This window comes from Grus americana, chromosome 16 (assembly GCF_028858705.1).
Source record: "Grus americana isolate bGruAme1 chromosome 16, bGruAme1.mat, whole genome shotgun sequence".
Classification (NCBI taxonomy): domain Eukaryota; kingdom Metazoa; phylum Chordata; class Aves; order Gruiformes; family Gruidae; genus Grus; species Grus americana.
The window spans coordinates 11,612,238-11,635,808 of NC_072867.1; the positions used below are offsets into that span (position 1 = coordinate 11,612,238).

A 23,571-nucleotide genomic window follows, 5' to 3' on the forward strand; every position below is an offset into this window, starting at 1 on the left:
AGAACTTTTCTTTTTAGCAACTGAAAATGCTAATAAGTTTTCTTACATGCATGTAAACTGAACAAACGAAACTCTACCTTCCTGTTTGCTTGGCTTTATGGTAGTTTAGGCTCATAAATTCTTAAGGCCCGTGCATGCAGGGAAGTAAATAACATGTGTTCGAGAAAGTGCAGCTGAAATCAGTAGTTTACCTACGGAGGGTTGTAGTGTTAAATCAAAACTGAATATATACGATGGAATTTAAAATACTTAATCAAAAGCAGCATGTTTAGCCACTGCTTTTCCTTCAATAGAACATGAGAGTAAGCCCATGATTTTCATGTATTTACATCAGATTTTCCACAATCATGGTTCCTCCATTTTAAAATGCACATTAATGCTGCAATGATAGCTCACCAAAAGGCAACCTCCCCACAAACGTAGATATCACTTGCAATGGGGTGCTAAGAAATGGTTCTCATAGATGTACATTCCTGTCAGAATGTTTCTGTGAAAATAGAAGTTAGTTTAGTGCTACAGGCAATGGAAATACTTTAAATAGCAGATTAGAGCTGTGTATTCTGCATTAGGAAATTTATTAAAAATATTAATCTTTTATGTGCTATTACGCTTGTTAGAATGACAGACATTTTGATTGTCACTGGAGCAGGGGGATCTGTCAAGACATCTGATCTCTGGTACCTCAGTGATCTCTGGTAATCACTATTTTGCAGGCAGGTGTCATTCTTCAGTAGATAGTTGGAAAAAAGAATCAGTGATATGAAGTTTATGTTTTAGAAAACCTCATAAATGTGCAGCCATCTGAGGCTATCTTTAATTTTCAGTTTCATTCTTCACTTTGCTGATAGCCATATCAGAATTCAGTGATGCTCGACTTCATTTAAACCTAGTGTCAGTATGGTGAGATTTCATCTAGATCTCAAGAAAAGAAAAAGCTGGGCATCATTTGCATTTGACATCCCTACACTACAACATTTAAAATGCAGGCATAACTATTATCGCAGTCTATTTTAAAAATGCAGAGGATAGCGAGCTGCCTTCACTTCTGTGTTAAAGTGACAGATGAGACACCATGCAGTGTCCCTTGGAAGCAGCGTTGATCTTCAGCTGGTATTATTGATACTTTTGAATTAATATATTCAGAAATGCAGCTAAACGATGTTGTTTTGAATATTCCCTGCTATCTTCTGGTCTAACTATTTTTCCTGAGGTTTTCTGATAGCCATCATATGAACACGTGTTCTTACTGTCTTTTTCAGTTCTTCATGTGCCTAGAAATGCTGCCTAATTTCAGAAATCTTTATTGATAATGGGAGATAAATTGAACCTCCCCTTTGATTAACCTTCTGTTTTGAAATTCAGCCCATTGCAATTCAGAAGCGTCACTTAAATTTCTTATCTGTTAACATTTAACCAAAACTAGTTTCTTTTGGCTTTGTTAGGGCTAATTAGTTTGCTTGAGGACTGAAAATCTCTCAGCATTCCTTGTTACAGATAAATACATCAGAGGGAAAAAAGCAATAATTGAAAGTTACTTCAATATGAATTAAAAAAAAATGTTAACGAAATTCATAATAGGTAGAAATACAGTTGACAATATCTGGTCTCAAGTGTCTAAAGTGTTAGAAATTTTAGTGTAGTTTTTAAATGTTCTCTGAGGATTTGTTTTGCATAGAGAATTATAATTACCTTGTGGGAGAGATCCATTGCTTCATGAATAAGTTTTCAGTTGGAGGTTTGTTCTTAATTGATGAGTTGGGAGAGTTCAGAAATTATGCTGATCTTGTCTGTATATAGCTTACGAGGTTGCTATACAAAGACGAAACATGAGGGTTATTTTAATCAAATATAATCTTTTCTCTATTTTTTTTCAGTTGATGATTCATGAGAAAACATAATGTTGACAGTTTTCAGAAACATATGGCAAACAAATTTTATCTTTTATGAATAAAGATAATTTTTTTTCTGTTCATTTTTTTCCTCAATTGTGCTGATAATGCACAGCATGTGAGGATCAGAAACTGTGAAGTGATAATAAGTTCAGGTGAAATGAAATTGGAACTAATCTACATCCTCCCGGAATTTAAACTGAATTCATTCTCTTTCAGGTTTTGGGATGGTGTATATTACTGAAGATGTCTTTAATAATGGGCTTGTCCCTTTGTATGTCTGTGAATAGAAAAATAAATAAATTGGTGAAGTAGACAGTACAATGAGTTGGTCTTACTATTTCTGGTAATGATTTGAATCTTAACACATTAGATTTTATATCAAGTCATATCCTTTATTACATAAAGTAATGATTTCATTAATCTGTTTCTCAAACTGGCTTTGTACTTGCTTAAAACTTGAAATAAGCTCGTATACTGGCCTTTTGGTCCAGGCTGTACAGTCTTTGAACTATTTCAAAAGTTCTTCAGTGGCTCAAACCAGATCAGAGCTGTGTACTCCATCAGTTATTTACTTTTTTTTTTAATTATGATCAGTTAAACTTTATTTCATCAGTTGGTCAATGATGCTGCAGTCTCCTGAAAAAACTTTGTCATTTTGAGGTTTCTAGACCGAAGCCTAATGATAGCTGAATGAAGGTATTGTTTAGATGAAGAGCCATTCAAATGCAGGAGTGGAGAATGTTACCATTAAAAGCATCCTAATTTCTGTCACAACAAAAGGAAGCCCAGAAGCTAGTATTTGAGCTCTATTTGTTAGCATATACTAGTTGTGGCAGTATCTTTCAGTTAGAGTACTGGAAGATTGAAGTCATAATTCATTTACAAGTAAATATTTAAATGCATAAGTATAGGATTATTTTTTTTACATTGTTTTGGTGAGTAGCAATTTGAAATTAGAGAAAACAAGACATTCTTTGTGAATAATGTTTTTTCAGTATTTCTGTTTCTTTTTTTTTCCCCTATCCTTAAAGCCTTTCCTGAGAACTTCCACAAAGCTGTAAATTTGTAGCTGCCACAACAATTGATTCTTATGAACTGAAAAAAATTAAATATGACAAGCCCTAAAGCTAAATATTATTAGCATTGGAATTATTTTCTCTTTTATCTTTAATTCAGCATGAGAAATTTTCAACACTTAATTTTGTAAAGCGGAATACTATAATTCCAGTAGTAGTAGTAATCATTTACATTGTCGCACCATTTTCAAAGATTTCCTTGGGTGGGATTATTTTCACTGTCCAGAGTTTACTTTTTTTCGTATTTCCCCTTTATATGTCATTTGAGTCAAGAATTATTTTCAGTCAGTTCACAAATCAGAAATATTTTGCATCATTTTTCCTCCCCTTTCCATTTTTCTCCTTAAATAAGATTATTTGCTAATCAACTGGTATTTTATACAGAAGATGAATTCTGTGCTCTGATTAGACTCTTCCTGGTTGGTTGCCCTAATGGTCTTCAGACGTAGGAGCTGTTTTCAGGTTGTTTATATTTTCATTATAAAACTTTGATTAAATATCAGCAAATATACAAATCACAACAACAAAGATTGTATATCTTTTTAAGGGGGACATAAAATAATGTGAATTTTATATGAAGTGTCAGCAAGAAAGAAATTTTTCAAAGCTATATTCAGGATATGAGTAATACATGCTTATGTTAAAAAGGTTTTATTGGCAAAGAGAAATTGAATTTCCTAGTGCTCAGGTTTTTTTGAGTGACAGAAGGCAAAATCCTTTTGCAGTCTCTGTAACTATTTTACACATCCCATTTAATCAATGAGTAAGTAGCAAAAACAAACTCTGTGCTTCCCTGATGTGTCAAGGTTTTATCTTGGAAAGAACTATGAATTATCTTTGGTTATGTAAATGATTACAAATGCCTTAATTCCCAAAATGTCCTGGTCTAGTTCAGGGATATAGTAATAGCAAGCTGGACACGGAAACTCAGTGAAAGCTTACAGGATCTTTCTTTTCAGCCTCAAGCAGTTAATTATGGACTTTTAAAGAATAAACCAAAATGTAAATATTTACTAATGTTACAGATCACAAAAAGCTTCCCTGCCGCAGGTACTTAAGGAAGCAAGAAGCTGAGCATGGCTTGCCAGCCTTCCTTGTATAAATAAAATTAATCATAACTTACCAAATTACCTGTTTTAATGTGGTTTCGCCTCATCTCATCTGGTGGCTGAGAGGTGTCAGGCGCAAGAAAGCCCTCCCCCAGAACAGCCCCCAGGGGAGTGATGTTCTCTTTCCAGGCAGTGGCTAAAAGGTCAGCTTCAGCTAGTAAGGAAGATTAATTTTAATTTAAGAGTATGATGCGGTACAGCTTGAATGAGCAGAAAGAAACTCTGACTCGTTCTGTTTGCCTGTGTCATTAAGGAGGGAAGATGGATGCAATTGCATGTATACAGGACTGCTTTCTGAGTAAGTGGGGGTGAGATACATTTCATTGCTACCACATGTAACTCTAAGTAATGAAATAATTAATGGTTTAAGACTGAGGGTAATATACACCTAATTAGTCATGTTAAAGCAAATTTAAGATTAATTGGAGATGCCAAATAATATGTTTGCTAAGACTTGGCAATAGCAAAGAAATAAGTCTGATTGCAACTTTAATGCAGATTTTTAGCTGATGATTTTCTACTCGGTCGAAAGCAGTCAGGACTCTGTTAGGATTTGTGTCAGAGTTTAATGAAGGGAAAAAGGTATTTTTCAGAGGGTTCAGATAAATTGATTCAATAGTCCACTGCTCTTAAGCAGTTAGTTCCCTGCCTGAATTGGGGCCTTTATGATTTAGTTTTCTTTTGATTTTATACTAAGCAGAAGAGTATACATTAATTAGATTTAGGAAGAAGAAGATAAGGAAAAGTAACATGGCAAATACATTGTTTAGATTTTGTGGTGTTTCTTATGATATGTTAACACAAAGCGTTTTGCCTATGCTCTGTTCTCTTCAAAAATGCCTGGGAAATTGTCCTTAGAGACTACAGAGATGTAGAGCAGATTTATGACAGCAAAATAAGAAGTTGTGGTAGTTTTTAAAGGCTTAAAGACTTGCATGTTTGTGTAGAGTGTGATACACAGGAGGATTTTTGCGTTAGTATCTGTCTCTGACTCTGCTTTAATATTGCTGTTCAGTGCCAGTCAAATCATCTAAGACCACATTTCTAAAGGGTTCATTTCTGGTTACTGCCCCAGTTTTTCAGGGATGTCTACAACCAGCAGAGGAATCCAAAATCAACGAACATTTTTTGGTCTTGGTTATTGAGCTTTTCTTTGTGAAAAACAGGTGTCATGTATTTCCCCCAGGTTTACTTTCCAAACTATTGACATCCTCAGTGTGTACGTATATCAATATATATAAGTGTTATTCTTGTGGAGATACTGCTCTCATCCTCTTTATTTGCACTCTGTCAAATAACCTTTCCTAATATCATTTTTGCAACTCCAAGTTGCAAAGTATCTTGAAGCAGCTACTGTTTAAAAGCTGTAAACCTTTTCCCACATGCAGAGGATTTCTTGCCTCCAAAATCATATATTAGACTTGATTCTAGCCCCTATTTTGTCTTATGCTTTAAAAAATAAAACATAATATATTTAGGCAAGGACTTTCTTCTATTTGGGTAGTGCCTAATATGAAGTTGGGTACATTACTAACATTCAAGGTTGAACTAAAGTTCAAGTAATAAAATAATGACATATTTGAAAAAAATCATCATTTTTTGGTGAATTCTAGTATTTGCTAGCTATTGTATTTCTCCTTAATGTCCTTGTGACAGGACTTCAGATGATATTGAGTAGAAGGATAGGAAAAAGCATTGCTTTATTTAGGTGATGGAGCCATCTTCTCTTTTTTTGGCACTTAGGAAGGACGAATGCACAGTTCACTCATTGCTTGCCCAAGGACAATGAATATGAAATGAATAAATTTCAAATTCTGACTGGCAGACTGTTTAAACTCACTGTTTTGTGATGTATTTTTCCTGAGAATCCTTAGAAAAATAGTATGTGTAAGTTTTCACACCTGTAAATACACACATAGTAAAACTATTAAGCTTTGTTAAAGTTGTTACATTTTGCGAAATGGATGGAGCAAATATCCGTGGTGTTTAGAACAAACTATGTAGCCCTTTCAGATTTGAGATTGTATTATGTAAGAAATCACATAAAGTTCCATTTTTTCCTAGTTTTCAAACTGTGTTTCAAATGGTTTGAAAACAGCCTGGATTACTAGAATATGATACGTGGTGATTTCCCGTTGTTTGCGAGCCCTGCAGATGAAAAGAAGGCTTCAAGACTTACCTGTATGTTTGTCCTCCCTAAGGAAGGAATGCAAAGTGTTGTTCAGATCTCTGTAAATGGGAATGAAGTGTTTTGAGGTGGGCATTTACTTACACATAATTTCAGTTAAGATTTGGTTGGACCATAGTGTAGTTTTGTACAGCTTTTCTTAAAAAATCCCACAGGGAAAGCAGTGGTCCATAATACTTTGTTTTGGTTAACTCCTAAATTTGTTTAGTGTTCATATATACCATCTTAGCTTAACAGAAGATGAAAAATTGATTGTACAGTCTTACTTGAAGGCTGTAGTATTATCTGTTCTGAAAACAGAACTGTTGGAGCATGAAGAGCTGTTTGTGAATGATGCTTCTGGCATCTAACCCTTAAAATTATTTAGCATATTTTTCTCATAACTGTCTTGAAATAAAAAATTATCTTCTGTTTTAGAGTCACTTATAATTTTTAAAAATTGTGCTAAACTTTGCATAGAGATTTCCAAAATTATGCAATATATCAATATAAATTCCTGCCTAGTAAAATTACTCTGAGATAATTGAATAATTACTAATGTCACCGGAGTTCACTTTTTTAAACATTTGCCTCTCTAAATATGTTGCTTAAAAATATGCCAATCTATGAAAAAACATTTAGCTTGTTGAGTTTTAGTTGATGCTATGCTTAGATTCAGTGCATTTCATCCCTTTTTAGTGTCACAGGACCGAGTTTTTCACCTGCTGGGGCACGATGTTACCATGACAACAGCTGATCTTGTTTGCTATTCTCTCCTCTTTGTGCATGACAAAAGGGAAAGCTTTTTGAGAAATATTTGTGAAAGCTGATCTAAGTAATTGCATTTTAATTATCAGTGAAATAGAACAAGAAATGGCTTGCTCTATTTCAGTAAGAATAAGAAATTTCTATTATAAGAAATAGCACAACTTGACAATTTAATCAAAGTTGACAAGATCTCTCCATGAGCTATTCCTATATAAAAGCGTCTGCAACTGGTGCGTTAGCAGAATACTAACGTACATGACCTTTAGAAGATCCTATAAGGTATTCTACTGAGAGAGCTCCAAGTTCACATTGCCGTTCACAGTCCTCTGTCTATGTTCTGTTGATCAGCAAATGGAAACCTTAATGCCTTAGTAGATAACTGGATAGATGTTTTCTGTTGCAGCCTTGTCCCTAATGAGCTGCAGTGGTGATCAGAACAACTTTGTTCAGGTTTTTTAGCTGATGAATTTTGTTTGTTCTACCACTAGTGAAATCGAAGTAAGGGGAAAATGTGGATAGCAAGTTCCTTATGAATTATCACAAAGTGCAGGTGGAGATTCACACATGTGCAGAAACCATTAAAACTACAGCATGAATTTTAATTATTTTTAAATATTTGGTGGCATTTGGTTTGACCTGCAGAAATAAGTTAGATCTTTGGCACATCCACTGGACTCAAGGCAACAGAACAATTTACTACCAATTGGAGATGTGAAACAAAAGATATGTTGATGGTAAAAAAAAAAAAAAAATTTTTTTTTTTTGTTAAGGGGGCAGTAGGGAATGTCCCCTTCAGACCGTGCCAGCTTGATACCAGCATTCAAATGAGGTTAATGTTTAAGCCACACTGTGTTTCCTTTGTGCCTTTATAAAGACGAGGCACCTTGTTCACTTCTTTCTCCCTGAGCGGTGAATAATTTTTCTTTCTCTTGGGTATAAGTTGTCCCTGAATGAACTAGAACTGTGCCATGGTAAATGAGAATTAGACCCTCTGTCTCTCAGATACGTGGATTAATTTATTGTGTTGAGAAGTGAGTGTAAGAATAATTGAAAGAAAACCCCCTAAATAAATATTGATTTTTGCTGCAGCCTACTAATCAAATTGATTAACTTTCTAATACTACCGAGGGAAAACACTGCTGTAATATTAAATTTAAGATTAATTCACTACTAAAGGCTGCAGAATGTATTTTTATTGTATCTTTGGCTATGTTTATGTTCCCAGCAGCTGGATGTTATTTGAAAGGTGGAACACAAACATGCTTATTTTTTAAAGGAAATACTAAGTAGTAGTTTGGCTAACTTGAGGTGAGGGGGTATCTTAGACAAAAGCTAAAGCACATTGTATAGGTGCTCTGGGTGGCTAAATTGGGAGCAGCTGTGTTGTCAGTGGTAGAATTACTTTGGTACAAAGCTTGTATTAAAACTTACGCCTATCAAAGTAATTTTTATATGGTTACTGATGAAAGCATTATCAATATTGCATAATTTTAGTTATTGGAACAGCCTTAGACTGAAAGTATTACAGTGTTAACATACATAAATAACTCATTATTGATAAATAACTCATTATTGATGAGAATTGACCTCTGCCTTACCCCTTATTTTTCTTTGAAGTTGATAGGCCTAAAATTACCTTGAATCGATTCTTCAGTTATCAGCTATACATTTGCATACTACTTTTCCACAACAAGATTATGTATGATTTTGTCATTATGGAATTAAGCAGCTATCCAATAATAACATTTCATTGCAAATGCTGAGAAGGTTTTAAAAGATGATACTGAAAAACGTAAGTTATACAATTGCTGTCTTTGCTTGTTGCAACAGTGTTTGATGCTTTCTGCAGAAGCTAACAAAAAAAATAATGCCACCTGCTGCCATTTAGAGGCTTCGTTCCATCTGTGTTGTGAACTGAAAGTGTGCAAAGACATTTGGTCTTTTGCTTTTGAGTATAGAGTCTAGTTGATGCATTCCACAGACCTCATGGAGGAAGCAAGACATCATAAAATATGAACATAATAGCAAATACTAAATAAAGTTATCATGGGGATTGTCTGGTTTTTTTACTGTCTTCATGATTACTTCCTTCAGTGACAGTAGGTATAAAGTCCAAAAGTAATGTATTGGAAAGAACTTGCATATTTGGTAATTCATTATAAACAGCTGCAACTAGAATGTCTGCTGTTATTTATTCACAACTATGGATGCTGTAATAAAACTATTGCACTTAGATATATCTAAAGTTATCACTTTACCCATTTTCATTATTAAAAGAGATGAGAGGGTCTTTTCATGTCCATACTATGTGCCATTGGTGAAGAAAATATGATGGAGAGTGTGATGAACAATTATCAGTGATGGCCATAGTCTGAGCAGCAGGAAATCAAATATGGTTAAATGTGATGCTAAAATAGAGGAATCTTGAAGAAGTTCAGGTGAATCTGATGTTGATTTGCCCTTTTCCTCTCTGATCATGCAAAACATGGCAGTGAGTACCTCATCACGTAAGTCAGTGTTGTTACGGGGGTGACAGATTTGAGGTGGTAGAAAAGATTGTGTGGACAAGTTAGAAGAAACAGTTGCGTGAAAAGCTAATACTCCAAAGGACAAGACAAAAAGAGTGTTAGTGAAATGAGTTGGTAGTGCAAAGCTTGTTAAGAGTCTTACTGAAGTGAAAAAATAATACCATGCATTAATTGTTTGTGCTTCCTCCGTAACATCTGGTCCTGGTCGCTGTAGTGCCAAGACACTGGTGATTTCCAAGTCCAGTGAACTGCTACAGTTCCTGCGTTCCTTATTTAGTAGGGCTTTTTAAGAAGTGCTATTTTTATACAGTGTTTCTTATGCTAAATTCAGCCTACTGATTAGAGTGGTAAAGCAGCATTTGTTTTCCTTTGTTAGAACAAAGTATAATTTGCATGGAAAAATTCCTATTTTTAAAATGAAGGAAATCAAATTATGAAGTGATTTTATTTAAAATGCAAGCATTTCTGAATAGATCTTCCTTTATCTTAAGAGTGGTAGTGGAAAAAACTTATGTATGCCTGTTAATATTCTCTGTAGAAATTCCTTACTTTTTAAATGCTAACATCATAAAATGTCAGACTACTTTCCTGTACTACTTGCTAACGTGCACTTCATCATGACAACTGAGAGGAAGAATCAAATGGAAATAGTAAAACACCTCAAAAAAAAAAAAAAAAAAGAAAAAGTCTTCAGTTTGATTATTTTTCATTGCATTTTATGGTTTTCCACTAACTTATAAGATGTTGTTTACTAAAAGTGCAACTTTCTAACTGTCACAGTGATAACTGTGGAAGCCAGTACTGGATAGAACTGTACCCTTCATGGGACGGGGAGGGGACATTCAGCATCTTTCCGTGCCTTCTTTGATCCCCCTTTTATCTTACTGGTATGCATCCACAGCTGTCAGACATGATGGAAGTGGTGTCGGAACACTAACAGTAACAGAAGAGCTGCATCTCTTGTGAATGCCATTTTTCTCTGCTTGCTTCTGGTGTCACTTTGCTCAGTGCTACATTATATAGTGGTTAGAATTATGCAGGACAGCCTGTATTGCATCATCCACATGCTCATTACTAAGAGAAAACCAGAAAGGTTTTAATGGCAGTTTGTTGTACAGACTGTGCCTCTTAGCCTAGCTCTGTTAGCTTCTCCATGTTGAGGTTCTTAAATAGTTCTGCTGTGTGCTATTCAGGATGAGTCAGCTTTGCCTTTAAAATCTAGCTCTTACAAGAAGAAAAAAACGAATTGGTGGTGATGAACCTGACCTTAGAAGTGAGTCATTTACAGGGCAAAAATACATGAGAAAAGATCAGAAGTTTCTTCATGTTTCCTTTTTCTTTAAGTACCTGTAGACTAGAGGTTTTCACTTCTCTCTTGGATTAATTCTATTCCTATATCATCAAAATAGAGAACTATCACAGGGAACTATAATCAGAGTGTTCTAATACAGTCATTCCAGGTTACTGGCAAAAACAAGTATCAAAGAAAAAGAGCTACAAATAAATGAATAGTGTATAACATTTTTTTTAAACAAAAATAATTGATGGATGAGCAAACTAGCACACAGGGCAACAGATGCCTTTCTCCAGGCAATGTAGAACCTTGTTACCCAGACAGTGGTGTCAGATTGTATTAAATCTACAGAAGTCATCCTCCTACCGTGAATTTTTATAGTCAGTCCTCATATCTGTAGGAGAATTTCTACTTTTGATCTGTTACGAACACACATTTTTGCCTTCATTTCTGCACTTAAACAAGATGCAACTTATATATAAGGTAACACAATTTATTTTTAATGTCTTTTATTTTTAATTTTTCATGGATGATTCTTTATTAATCGTCTCATGTTTTGTGAAGTATGTACTTGTGTGTGAGCCTTTAAATCCGTGCAGTTCTCTGGGCACCTCTTAAAGAATGTCACACTGCAGGACTGCTTGTGTTTATATACATTTGGGAGGGCTGTCAATTTTCTGGTTCAGTTTACTTTGCAGATTCTGAAAAGATCATCCTTAGTGTTGTTTTCTTAAATCAAAATGCCTATCAGAGCTGAGAATGCCTGAAGCATTCCTTACATACAGCGGGAAATATCCTTCTGGGGGAAGGTGAAAGAGTTCTACATACAGCTTTTATTGTTTCTTTTCTTATCATTAATTTTCCACATTCATTTCTCTGTAAAATTTTTGGATGCATGCTAGACTAGTAATTAAATTGCTTCAAGCCCTTGATTTTTCTAAATGCATATTGTGTAGCAACATTGTTAGAAAGGGGGTGACAGACTGTTCGACTAATAATTGAAACCCAATGTCAAGACTCTGGAAACTGATGAGAAGTGGTTTTGGAAGTACAAAGAATTGTTTCCTTTTCACTTGCACATTAGTCTGCTAACATTTAGTCAGCATTTCCCTTTATACTGTGTCTTGGACTAAATGGCTTGATGAGTTCTTAATCTTCACCCTACTTGCCTTTATTAACAGCTGCAGTGGATTGATTTGCATAGGTTAAATGGTAGACCTCATTTGATTCTAGGAAAATGTTGCTTCTGAAATTGTCAGAATTGTTACATATAGTGCATAAATGAAGAACAGAGGAGAGGGCAGCAGGGGAAAAAAGGACAAAACTCTCATTAAATTTGTAAAAAGAAGTCAAAAGCTATTTGTATAAAAAATAGAAAGGATGAGGGAATGCTTTCCACAGGTTTGGTTTTTGGACAGGTACTGGTTTATTGTCAAGAATTTTAAAAATCTGAATCATGTCAAGCTTCGAAATAAATTGTGAAATCCTACAAAATCTCCTCTTAAGTCCAAGCAATAACAGTGATGCCTCTTTGCACGATCCCTTTAGGATTTGGTAGAGTTATTAAATTGAGAGTGGGGAAGGCTGTAGCGGAGAATCCCTAGTATTCACAGGCAAGCTGGAGGCAAGAAGCGCATATCCAGCCTACTGCCAGTAAGTCTGTCATTTGTGATGGCTGCCCTATGTATTTGCTGACCTCTTCTTTCTGTTGACTTGGAGGTTCTGTTTGGAATTGGCAGTTGAAAGAGCTGAAGTGAGAAGTGTTGCCCTGTTGTTAATGCATTCAGTGCTAGCTGCCAAGTAAGGGAGAGAGAATGGAAAAATATTTATTCAGTATCGCTTCTTAAGGAAGCGTAGCCGTCCTGTGCGAGAAGAAACATAGCTGGGATTTTCAAAAGGTGTTTGTCTACCTTAAAATGGGTTTGAGGTTTCAAAGCTCTTTCAGGATCCGATCATAAAATACCAATGAAGTCAACTCACAACATAGTGGAATGATAATCAAATGTGTTGGATTTCCCTTTGTGTGCTGCTCTGGCCCCAGTCAAATGGGCGCACACACGATGGTGGTACGATAGCACTTTTGAGAAGAGCAGCTGCGAACCGGCAACTTTCAGAGACTGACTGTTGGCCAATAAGAATTTATATCAGAAATTTGAGTTTTCTGGTTTGTGCATGGAAGAAAACTAAAAATGTCATTTTCCTCTACATGACTTCAATTCTCTTTTTTAATATATGAATTGCTATTGGGCAGAGTTTAGCTCTGGGGTAGCTGGAATTAACTTTGATCTTTTTTGTTGAAGGTTTATATTTAACTAATCTGGAAAATATTGAGGTGGATATTGTTAAGGGACCAAATCACTGAAGTCAATGGATTGAGAGAGAACATAACTGTTTGGTGAAGTACTATTCACGTATACTACACAGAAACTACCTTGTGTTCCTCTTTTGGCAGTAGTACGTGCTGCTTCAGTTAACCACATCACAGGTTACTTTTAGGGACATGACTGATAGTACTATGCAGTACCTAATATTGCAGCAGAATCTACTCAAATTCTGCTGCCAGGGCCCTTGTTGGTAGGGTTCATTGCTGTTGAGAGATGACTTAAGTCAACAAATGATTGAAACTAATATTGTGGGAATTTCTGAGTTGACAGTAATTATGACTTGGATCATTTCCAGAAGACACAGCCCAATAAAGGAACTTGGCTAAAATTTACAAGACTTTAGTTCAGTTTCTGGCTTTTACCACATTATTGCTCTGAGAACTTTATGAATCATTTATTCTTTGTTCCTTAATGGATTTTTTGAGAGCAAGCAATATAAATATTGTAAGTGTACATGTATTTATGTCACTTCCACACACACTGATAATATATACATATATGTTACTATTTCAGGTGATTCTTGATCCTTATGGATTTAGTTGGGATGGGGAACATAGGTGGTGCTTTATCCTGACAAATGCGAAAGAATACTGAGAGAAATTGTCATTATGAGGAACAGAGATATAAGTGAAAAGAAATAGGCTTATAACTAAGGACCAATGAAGCTGGGACAGTTACTGTCCTACTTCTGTTCATCCTTGCAAATGTGATAAAAATGTTTTTTCTTCAGGTAGGACTAACAGCCAGCTCAGTTGCTGTGCCATCTTTCATAAACTGTTTTCCATTCTGGAGAATTTAAGTAGGGTGTGAAAGATGCTGGCCTAGAATGCCATCAATTACTCCTCCTTTCCCCCCATTTCTGCTTGAATTCCTTTTAATAACACGATTAAAACCTGGTAACTCATTGTCACTTGTTCCCCGTTAAAGTCAGCTGAGCAGTATTGATTTGTAACAAATGCAAATTGATCCATTAAAGTCAATGTCAAATCCAGTTTGACAAAAGCCTGCAGTTGTAAGGGTTTTGGTAGCTTAGTTCCACCTTGTAAAGTGCAGAATAGACACACAACACTTTACAAGTGACTTTCAGCAGTTAATAGGACACAATGATTTATTTGCGTATCCAAGGAACTGTTCTGTACAGTTCGTTGATATTATAAAAATATTTACTGATTTAATTCACAGCTTTGAAAATGCAACGTGAGCTAAGAAATTCTTTTCATTTGGCCCTCAGAACTGTCTAGCATCTCACAGAGTCTGACTGCCACTTTTAATTGCACCCTGAACAACAGATTTAGCAGTCTTGAGAAATTACAATTGCTGAGCTCCTTATGTGCAAGATGATAGGTATATCTGCAATCAGGAGACTGTGAATATTCTGTAGTTTGTCATCTTAGTTTTGTTCAGTGCAGTAGCACTTAACGCTTAGTTGAGAGAACGGCTTCCTGAAGGTGATGAGATGTTCTGATATCGTACGATGATGGCGCTGTAACATGTCATTACTTAAGCTGAACTAATTTTCACTATTCTTTGTTTATGTTCAAATTTAACTATTAGATTGGCATTCCAGGTGTGGGCAGAAACGCTGTATCTTCTGCGGAATTAATTGATATATGAAAATCACTGTTACTCAGAATGGCCTTTTGTGTGTGAAATGTTTCATAAAAAGGACATTTTATTCTAATTTTCTGTAGAAAAAAATATTCACGTAATCATACTATCTTTGTAGCTGATCCTATAAATTTTGAACCCAATGGTTAATTTCAATCAGATTTGGATGTCACACCTTCTCAGATATCAGTCAAGTAGCCAAGGCAGAAATCTGTAAGCTTCATTACTTCTGATGCTCAGGTAATGAAGTTTTCTATTAAAACATGGACTTTGTGTGCAGAGAGTTTTGAAATTGATTTAAGAAAGGTATGCTTAAAATAGCAAGTTTTTTGGTTCAAGTAGTATGAAAAGCACTTAAATATCAGAATTTTTAAATTGCTTTTTTAGGGCTTACATTGGTAAATAAAAAATTGGCAATTTAATTTTTTTCATATTGAGAATTTTAAAGAGAAATTGTGATAAAGCATTACTTGAACAGTTTTTCTGTACTATGGTGTACTTCTGATGGTGTGGATTTTAATGGTGCAAAATCATAAATTATTTCAAGTCACTCAAAAGTGGGCCCAGTTTCGCCCACCTTAGTATAGTTTTTGGCAAATATAACCAATGTTTTAGAAGATATTGTATAATGCACACTGTAGGATGGGAAGATTACAGATTACGTAGCATGACTGATTGCAACGTTCATAAGGAATTGAATTTAAGATTTAATGGCAGACAGCTACCTTTGTGAACTTGTGCAAAAAAGAAATTGTCAGAAATATCAGAGGATGATGCTATTTTTCCTGAGCCGCATGTATTTTGATTTGTGTGACCTGACAAAGCATTTCCATCCCTCTAATTTGACCTTTGACTGTATATTTGAGTTTTTTATTTACTTTTCCTTTCTTCCTCCTTATAATGCTGTCTATGTAAATAAAAGTCCATTCCTGAGGCTGTAGTTAATACCTTGATCTTTAGGCATAGGTTACTTACCTTTTGACTTCCATCTGCATTTCTGAGTTGCTTGCCACTGTAGTACATAGATGCTCTACCCAGATTCTAAAAACGTTTGTATTAGAATGTGCATATCTACATATATTAGAAATATACATTATAAGTGAAATATGTGAATATAAAAATGTGCATATGAGTGTACATTCCAGTTGCTGGCTTTTGCCCTCAAAATGCTTTCCGAAGACCTAAGTTTGATAGCATTACTTTTTTTCTGGGAGCCAAGTCCTTTCCTCTTCCCAGCTCTAAGTGAGGCAGCCATGTTTGAGCTCTTTGTTACATCCACAGGGAGATTTTTTTTTATTATTATTTTTATAGGCACCAGGCCTGTGAAGTGAGGCCATCTCTCTTTGCCTGCACATCTTTAATCAGATCATCTACTGAAAACGTGGGTTTACGATAGAGCCAACTGTAATTGCAAGCTAATCTGCTGCTTCTGCACCTTCAGTGCCTTTGGCTCTGTGCCTGATATTACTCTTAATAGTTCTTTAATACCAAATAATGCAAAAACATTGCTTCCTTAAGCACTTAATAGGATGTACTGTAATGGAGATAAATGGTTGATAACACTCTTCACTTGTGTTTTAGGAAAATGAACTGAAGGATGCTGTGCAAGAAAAGAATCGCCTGAGCCTTCAGTATGCAAGTGTGTCCCACAAAGCACTGCAATATGACCAGGTAACGTCATGAGCACAGAACTCATACGTTCATTTGTTACAGCAATCAGGCTGCAGAGTGGATAGAAGTGGATTGTATAGTTATTTTTTCTGATTTGCTTGCTTCTACTTGAGAACATAAAATATTTTAATTAAAAATAAATTACAAAAATTTATTTTATGAACAATTGTTATTTTCAAGTGAAAATTTAGGATTTACATCATCCCTCTGATGCATATTTTTTTAGTATTTTAAATCAGTATTAGGCTTTGGTAATAAGACTTCTTTGGTGATTTTGATGAGACTTGATTCAAAAAATCTCATCTTTTTCTGAAAAATACTGATAGAAATAATTGCTATCTAATAGATTTTTTCCCTACCTTTCTGCATTTTTCCTTTGCATTTTTAAATTTCTCAATAAAATGTTGACAAGCTCTTGTCCAGCAGTAAATGTCCAAAACTCAATTTATCAGTTGTTACTTCTCCTGTAGCATGGCACATGGCATAGTCTCAGCTATTTCAGATCGTGATATAAAACCTGTTTTAACAGTAAGCATTTTTCTTCAATTCTTTTTTGTGCCTGTTATGGGACAAAAAATATCTTTCTGATTACAGTGTGATTATATCTATGGCAAACAGTGCGTGGCATAAGTGGTAGGGGAGGAGAGGCTGATGTGCCTCACCACATATACATTCAGTGGAAGAAGCATCATGAACCAGCCACTTTACAGGGCTACATTTAGCTAAAAATAAAACTCCAATCTGGGATTTCTACAGGGCTTAAGTGAGTTGCTCGGCAACCTCATTCATATCAGAAGAGCTGTAACTCACATAGGCTCTGATGAAAGCCCATCTTCAAAGCTTGCAAAACAGTGGTAGCTGCATGCTTTGATATCTCTGACGTGCATGTGTCGTGGAGTAGCTCACTGCTGAATTTCCAGACCAAAGGAGGTCTGATTAATTCCCTGAGACAATGCAAATTATTAAAATTCAGAGATGGCTATGCATGTACTCTACATTTTGTGTGTAGCACCTGGTATTGAAGCAGACCTGAAATTTGCTGTTGCTGAGGAGTTTAAATTGTTTTTTACATAAAAAGGCAGTGTAATAATACTTTATTATAAGAGGAAACCTCATGTATCATAGCATTGCTTAATTTTTTTCTTTTTTTTTTTCTTTTTTTGTTTTTTGAGTTGGAAGGGATCTCAAAGATCATCTTGTTCCAACCCCCTGCCATGGGCAGGGACACCCTTCACTAGACCAGGTTGCCCAAAGCCCCATCCAACCTGGCCTTGAATGCTGCCAGGGATGGGGCCTCCACAATTCTCTTTATTGTTGTTTACACATTGCCTTTACTCTGTACTTCATGAGGCACATAAAGTCTTACTTAGGCAGTTTTATATTCTAGCTGACACAGGAATAGCATGCAGCATTAATGCAGTGGAGGCTCACTACACTGGTGATACTAAAAGTGTTAGCCCTCTTACTATCAGAAAGTGAAGAACTATGCAGTTAATAATGTTTTATTATAGGTAATGTTTGTCTCTTATGACAGTGAAGAGCTTGAGGTACATTGAAAAACCTAGTAAAATCAATTTAAAATATAAACGTAAAATGTCAACCTTTGACAGATTAGTCACTAAGTAATAAAATTACCTTTTACTGTTGTAGTGTCAGAATTTGTCATACTATGGGTGTTTGTTTCTTCAGATATGTTAAATACTGTGAAAGGCACAATGCAGCAATTCTGGATGCCTGTGCTACTAATTCAATATCACAGCCTCACTAGGATCAAAGATTTACTTTAAGCGTAGCCTCACTTTTAACAATTTTAACAAATGCAATCTTTGCAGTATACCTTGAATGTTAACAAATCTTGTGTTTTCCTTCTTGCATAACAGCTTTTCTGAGGGAATTACTTTGGTTTTTCTGTTTGGGTGTTTTGTTTGTTTTCTTTTTTTACCACACACAGTGCAGTTGAGGATAAATTGTGCAGTTTAGGTTACATTTTACTATTCAGAAAGTGTGAACTTATACAGCTTTGGATGTGGAGATTGGAGCAGAATTCTAACAGAGTTAAGGCTCAGCCTTGAAGGGGAAAACCTGCCTAAAATAATTTATTCTTTTTCACCCTTGAGAGCTGGCCTGAAAAACAGGCCAACTTTATCCAAGCAAATGGGGCTGGAGGAGTGTTTATGCATTCTGTTATGTAGCACAGATAAAACTACTGCTATTTTTGCACAATGTAGTTGCTGAAATTTGACTCTAGAAAGGAGTAGGTACGAGGCTGTCTACCTTTACATCCACAAAATAAAGCTAAAATTGCACATAACTTGATTTAGTTTTGGTACTTTGCATAAGAGAGAAAAGATGCATTCCTGGAGTGCAGTACTTGTGAAAAAAATTTGCGTGGTTAGGAGGGCTATGACACTGGGCTGTAACTGGGTTTTGTGCTCATCTGAATTTATATGGGCTAGTGTTTTTACGTAAAAATAGAATAGGCGTTATACATTCAGAATTTATTTCCACAATACCTGAAATCATAACATTTTCATGGTAGTTTCTGAATAATGTTTTCTGAATAATGTAAGTCGTTTGAGCAATTGGCAGGTCATTAAAGTCTAGAATTAAGGCAGATGGTGGGTTATAGGACTGGTGGCACTTCTCACCAGTGAAATAAACTGCTGGTTGTTTTAGTGTGCTGGTTTTCAATAACTAGTTTCTGTTTAAGTGTTCAGGAAGTGGAAGACACTTTAGCAGTTTACTGGCCTTCATAACTGACTCAAATGAGGGTGCTTTTAGTACGTGTGAAGGTACGGGATGAAAAATAAATCAGTTGATGCATTGAACAGAGAAACATCGCAGATCAAAATGTTCCATTTCTATCATGAAATTAGAACTGTTGATGATGGCACTCTATTTAGGTCAACTGTTTCTGCCACTGGGAACATCGATGTTTTGATGTGCTCTGTGTGTAATTCAAGTTCATGTATATCCCATATGTTCTTAAACAGCCTGGTTGGAGAGAGCATTAACTTTACATTTAAGAACAAATGTCTAAACAAAACAAAAAACCCCCCAAATTATAGACTCATGAAGTTTTATGCTGCCTTATGCGTTACATAAATGTGTATATCACAACATTCTGTGATACACAATCTTCAGAAGAGAAAGTCCTGGCAAGAATGTCTTGTAGAAATATGAAAAGTTATCAGTGTTGCTGGAAGCAACAAGAGTAATTGTCATTACTGGTGTGGCTGCTAGATTTGGTGGTGTGCTTTCCAACCTGCAAAAAGAAAATATACACAGAACTTTGTTCAAAAGCTGATCCGCCAAAAGAGAAAGTAGAGAAATTATCAGAACCATTCATGTATTCCTAAACTTTAACTAATTTAGGTATGTGCTTTGAGATCCTAAATGAAAGATCCTGAGAAGTGTAAAATATCGACAGTTCTACCTGACTGTAAGTCCTCTCTTTCCAAAATTACATTAGCAGCCTGATAGGTACCGTTTGTTCTGATAGCCCCTTCGCTGCCAGCAGGGAAAAAAACACAACAGAAAGGTACCGTGCTCACTAGCTCCCAAAAATTATTCAGACTATAATGACAAGTTTTAGAAAATTCTTTACAAAGGTAATCAGTTGGTATCAGTTGTTTTAGAGACAGGGAAAACTAAAGCCTGAGGAAAAGAACCTTTTCTTGAAACTTATTCAAAATATTGTATTTCATTCATCCTCAGTAAATTAACTGAGAATCACAGACAATAACAAAATTGCATCGTTGATGGTGATACCTCATTGCTTCCTTTTTCCACTCCATTATTCTTCAACAATATACACTGACTGATCTGAGCAATGAAATACAATACAAAGGATGCAGGAAGTTAATAGATTCTGAAAACCCATTGTTTGCTAGTTTCCTTAGTTATAAAGAGATGAGGGAAAAGGAAAAGAAAAATGTGCACAGAAAAAAAAATCCTGAGGTTGACAATAATTGCATCAGTTCTTGTGGAAAACATGATTTGTTCCATTTTCCTCTTTCTTTTTTCTAGTCCACTGCACTCTAAAGAGCCCTCTTACAAAGATGAATACGAGGGCTGGCTGCAACCATTTAGATTGTTTGGTCCACGGCAAAATTTGCCAGTTAACAAACTGAGGCCAGAAGGCAAATAGAAAGGCAGAATCAGTTTCAAACCATCGCTTTAGAAAATGTCCAGGAGATATCCATGTCAGAGATTGCTTAATGCCATTCGTTCTTTAAAAAACCCAAGAAATTACAGTAATTAAATGGGAAAAAAAAAAAAAGTACTTGTCACTTCCTTAACTGAAGTTAGAAGGAGACACGAGCTGCACCAAGATTAAAGCCTATGCCTTATCCCAATACTTTGTACTGCTTTGCCTTTCCTTAGTAATCCTGCCAGCAATGTTTATGCTTCTGTTCTGTGTTGCAGTTAACAAAGGAAAACAGATGCTTCTTGGAATGCTTTTCACTAAAAATATTATGGCTTTTTCTTTTGCTTTCTTACCTTCTATCAACATTGCAGGGAAGTGGAAATAGTATGTGAACCTTATGAATGCTTTTTTACCCAGGTGTTTATTGCTGGTGGGTTTTCATTCTTAATGTAAAATTTGCAGTTTCTGATAGGACACACGCTGTAACAATCCTATTGTTATGCATCAATACAGGACATAAAGTCATAAAATGATCAGGGATAAGAAATCAAATTTTCAGCTGATCTGAATCAAAGAAAGAACTTTTCCATGGCAGGGTAAAGTAGTTTAATATTATATTTCTTACCTTCTATGTATGTTCACAAAGTAGTCACTTTCGCTGATGATTTACAAAATCCTGTATAAAAAGACTTAGGCATACTGAAATGGTTAAGCTAGCACCAAGAAAATAAAATAGGAAAACAAATCCTACTTGATTAGTGTCTGATCCTTTGAAAACCTTCTGTATGCAAATATTTTAAGGGAGAGGAAGGGTTTTGTGGAAGAATGCCTGTTTTTGAATTGTAGACACTGATACCAAACATTAACACAGGCAGATCATGTATATTTGAGTTTATTCTGAAGTCAACTTACACTAAAGACTGGTCCAGAAAAATGTACATCTGAGTTATATGTACATGTGAGTGCTTGGGATTGCCCCAACCCATGGGCCAGGACTTTGTACTTGGCCTTGTTGAACTTCATGAGGTTTGCATGGGCCCATCTCTCAAGCCTGTCGATGCCATCCAGTGTTCAAGGTTGGACGGGGCTTTGAGCAACCTGGTCTGGTGGAGGGTGTCACTGCCCATGGCAGGAGGGTTGGAACTAGGTGGGCTTTCAGGTCTCTTCCAACCCAAACCATTCTGTGATATATGTTAGATCTCTGTCTCCTTATATAGCACATGCATTTCTGATGCCTCTGAGATCCAGAGAAATTAGGAGTTGTTTGATTGTCATTTATTTTGTGCATTATATAGTATATTTATTTAACTTGGTATACGTTATGGATAACTACGGTTTGGTTGCCAGACTGTAGTCCTTGTCAAAAGAAAATGTGTTTCATGCATACATATATAGGAGACACACAGGATTTCCTCACTGAACATTCCCTTCCATTTTTTACCCTTCTTTCCTATTTTCTTTGAACTTTCTTTCCTTTTTCTATTTTAACATGCAGAAATATTTGTGTCAGATATAGTTTTCCCTTCATTAATTAGCTGTTTGGGCAATAATCACATTTTAATTTTTCTAGGTAAAATCAGACTATGACCATCTTAGAGAAACCCTTCTCAGAGTGACCAAAGAACGAGATTTGGCTGTAAAGGGAAAACACCAGCTCCAAGCCAAGCTGGAGAACTTAGAGCAGGTCCTAAAGGTATGTATAATGCTGTCAAGCTCAATGATCCAGTACTTCTATTGCTTGTTTAATATTCCGGATGCTCATTCAGTGAGTCACAGAAGCATAAGTGAATTGCAGAGTAGGGGACTGAATGCCCCTAATAGTTATGATAAAATGTATGGAATACAGCAGACCAAGTACCTACAAGGAATCTCAAGCTATCAGAGGAGAGACATCTTTAGAGATCTTTATCTGATACTTTATAAGTAATTGGTTGTAGGTTTTCACTATACCATTGTTGGAGGTAAGTCAAGTTGAGAAGAAAAGGATGAGAAGTGACTATTCTGATGAAGGAAATATGAACAACTGCCAAGATACTTTAAAAAGGGCTACGTCTGCCGGTCTAACTTAATTCAAAATGTTATTGTGGCCTTGTGAAACAAGCTCTTGGTACCAGCTTGTATTGTCTGTGCAGAGTAAATCCCATTTTCAAGACGGGGTTGTAAAATCTGCTATTGTTTTATTAGAGAGGTCTTATTTAGAAAGAATTGCAGTGCCTGGTACATAACCACCTTACGTTGGTGTCTAGCCATGCTTGTTTTCCAGATACACAGTAGTTTTCACATCATCAATTTGCTGCTTCCTTTACAAATTAGAAAAATTCAATAATGCATTTTGAATCAGAAATGTATTCTTCAGTAGAGGTTTCACAGTTTAGTTAAGGATGCTGTCCTGCTTCTGTTTTCCTCGTTATTGTGTATAATGCCATGGGACAAACTGATTCTATGAAATAGTGGAATTCACCAGGTGAATCTAACAGAGATGGATCTAGCTGAGGTGATAGGGTAGAGTAAGAATAAAATTCAGTTGGAAAATGGAATCAACCAAGAGATTATTACTTACCAGCTAATTCAAGGGGGCAATAATTTGTATATGTTGAAACAAAGTGCAAAAAAAGTTCTAGTGGTGGGAAGGAAACAGTGCTTTGCTAGGAAACAGCCAAATTCCCAAAGTGTCATTGATTAAATAAAGATGGAAGTCAGTAACTTGATAAGCTAGACCTGATAGGTGGATCAGGAGTCTGAAGGGTCCCTTACAGACAACGTGGTGGGGTAGAGGGAGCCAGTGGAAGGAAGCATATGATGTGATAGAAACACAAATTGGTTTGAATGAGCCACTGTTCACAGATTTTCTTAGTTGTAGAAAATATGGAAGCTGTGATGTGGAAAACTGCCACCAAAACATGCCTTGAAGAAGGTTAAGCAAC

At 35.7% G+C, this 23,571-nt stretch overlaps 1 protein-coding gene across 20 annotated transcripts in view; it reads left to right on the plus strand.

Moving 5' to 3' along the window:
- The window catches only part of RIMBP2 (RIMS binding protein 2), a 171,720-nt gene that overhangs the window by 85,858 nt on the left and 62,291 nt on the right, over positions 1-23,571 (plus strand). For 19 of the 20 annotated variants that reach the window (XR_008579568.1, XR_008579569.1, XM_054844747.1 and 16 more), the window contains 2 exons: positions 16,408-16,497; positions 22,218-22,340. Coding sequence is in view for 16 of the 20 variants with exons in the window: in XM_054844747.1 (XP_054700722.1) it covers positions 16,408-16,497; positions 22,218-22,340 (213 nt within the window). In the remaining 4 variants the exon portion in view is untranslated. Of the gene's footprint in view, positions 1-4,321; positions 4,376-16,407; positions 16,498-22,217; positions 22,341-23,571 lie in introns of those variants that run through there. The other variant, XM_054844761.1, reaches the window with a different exon arrangement.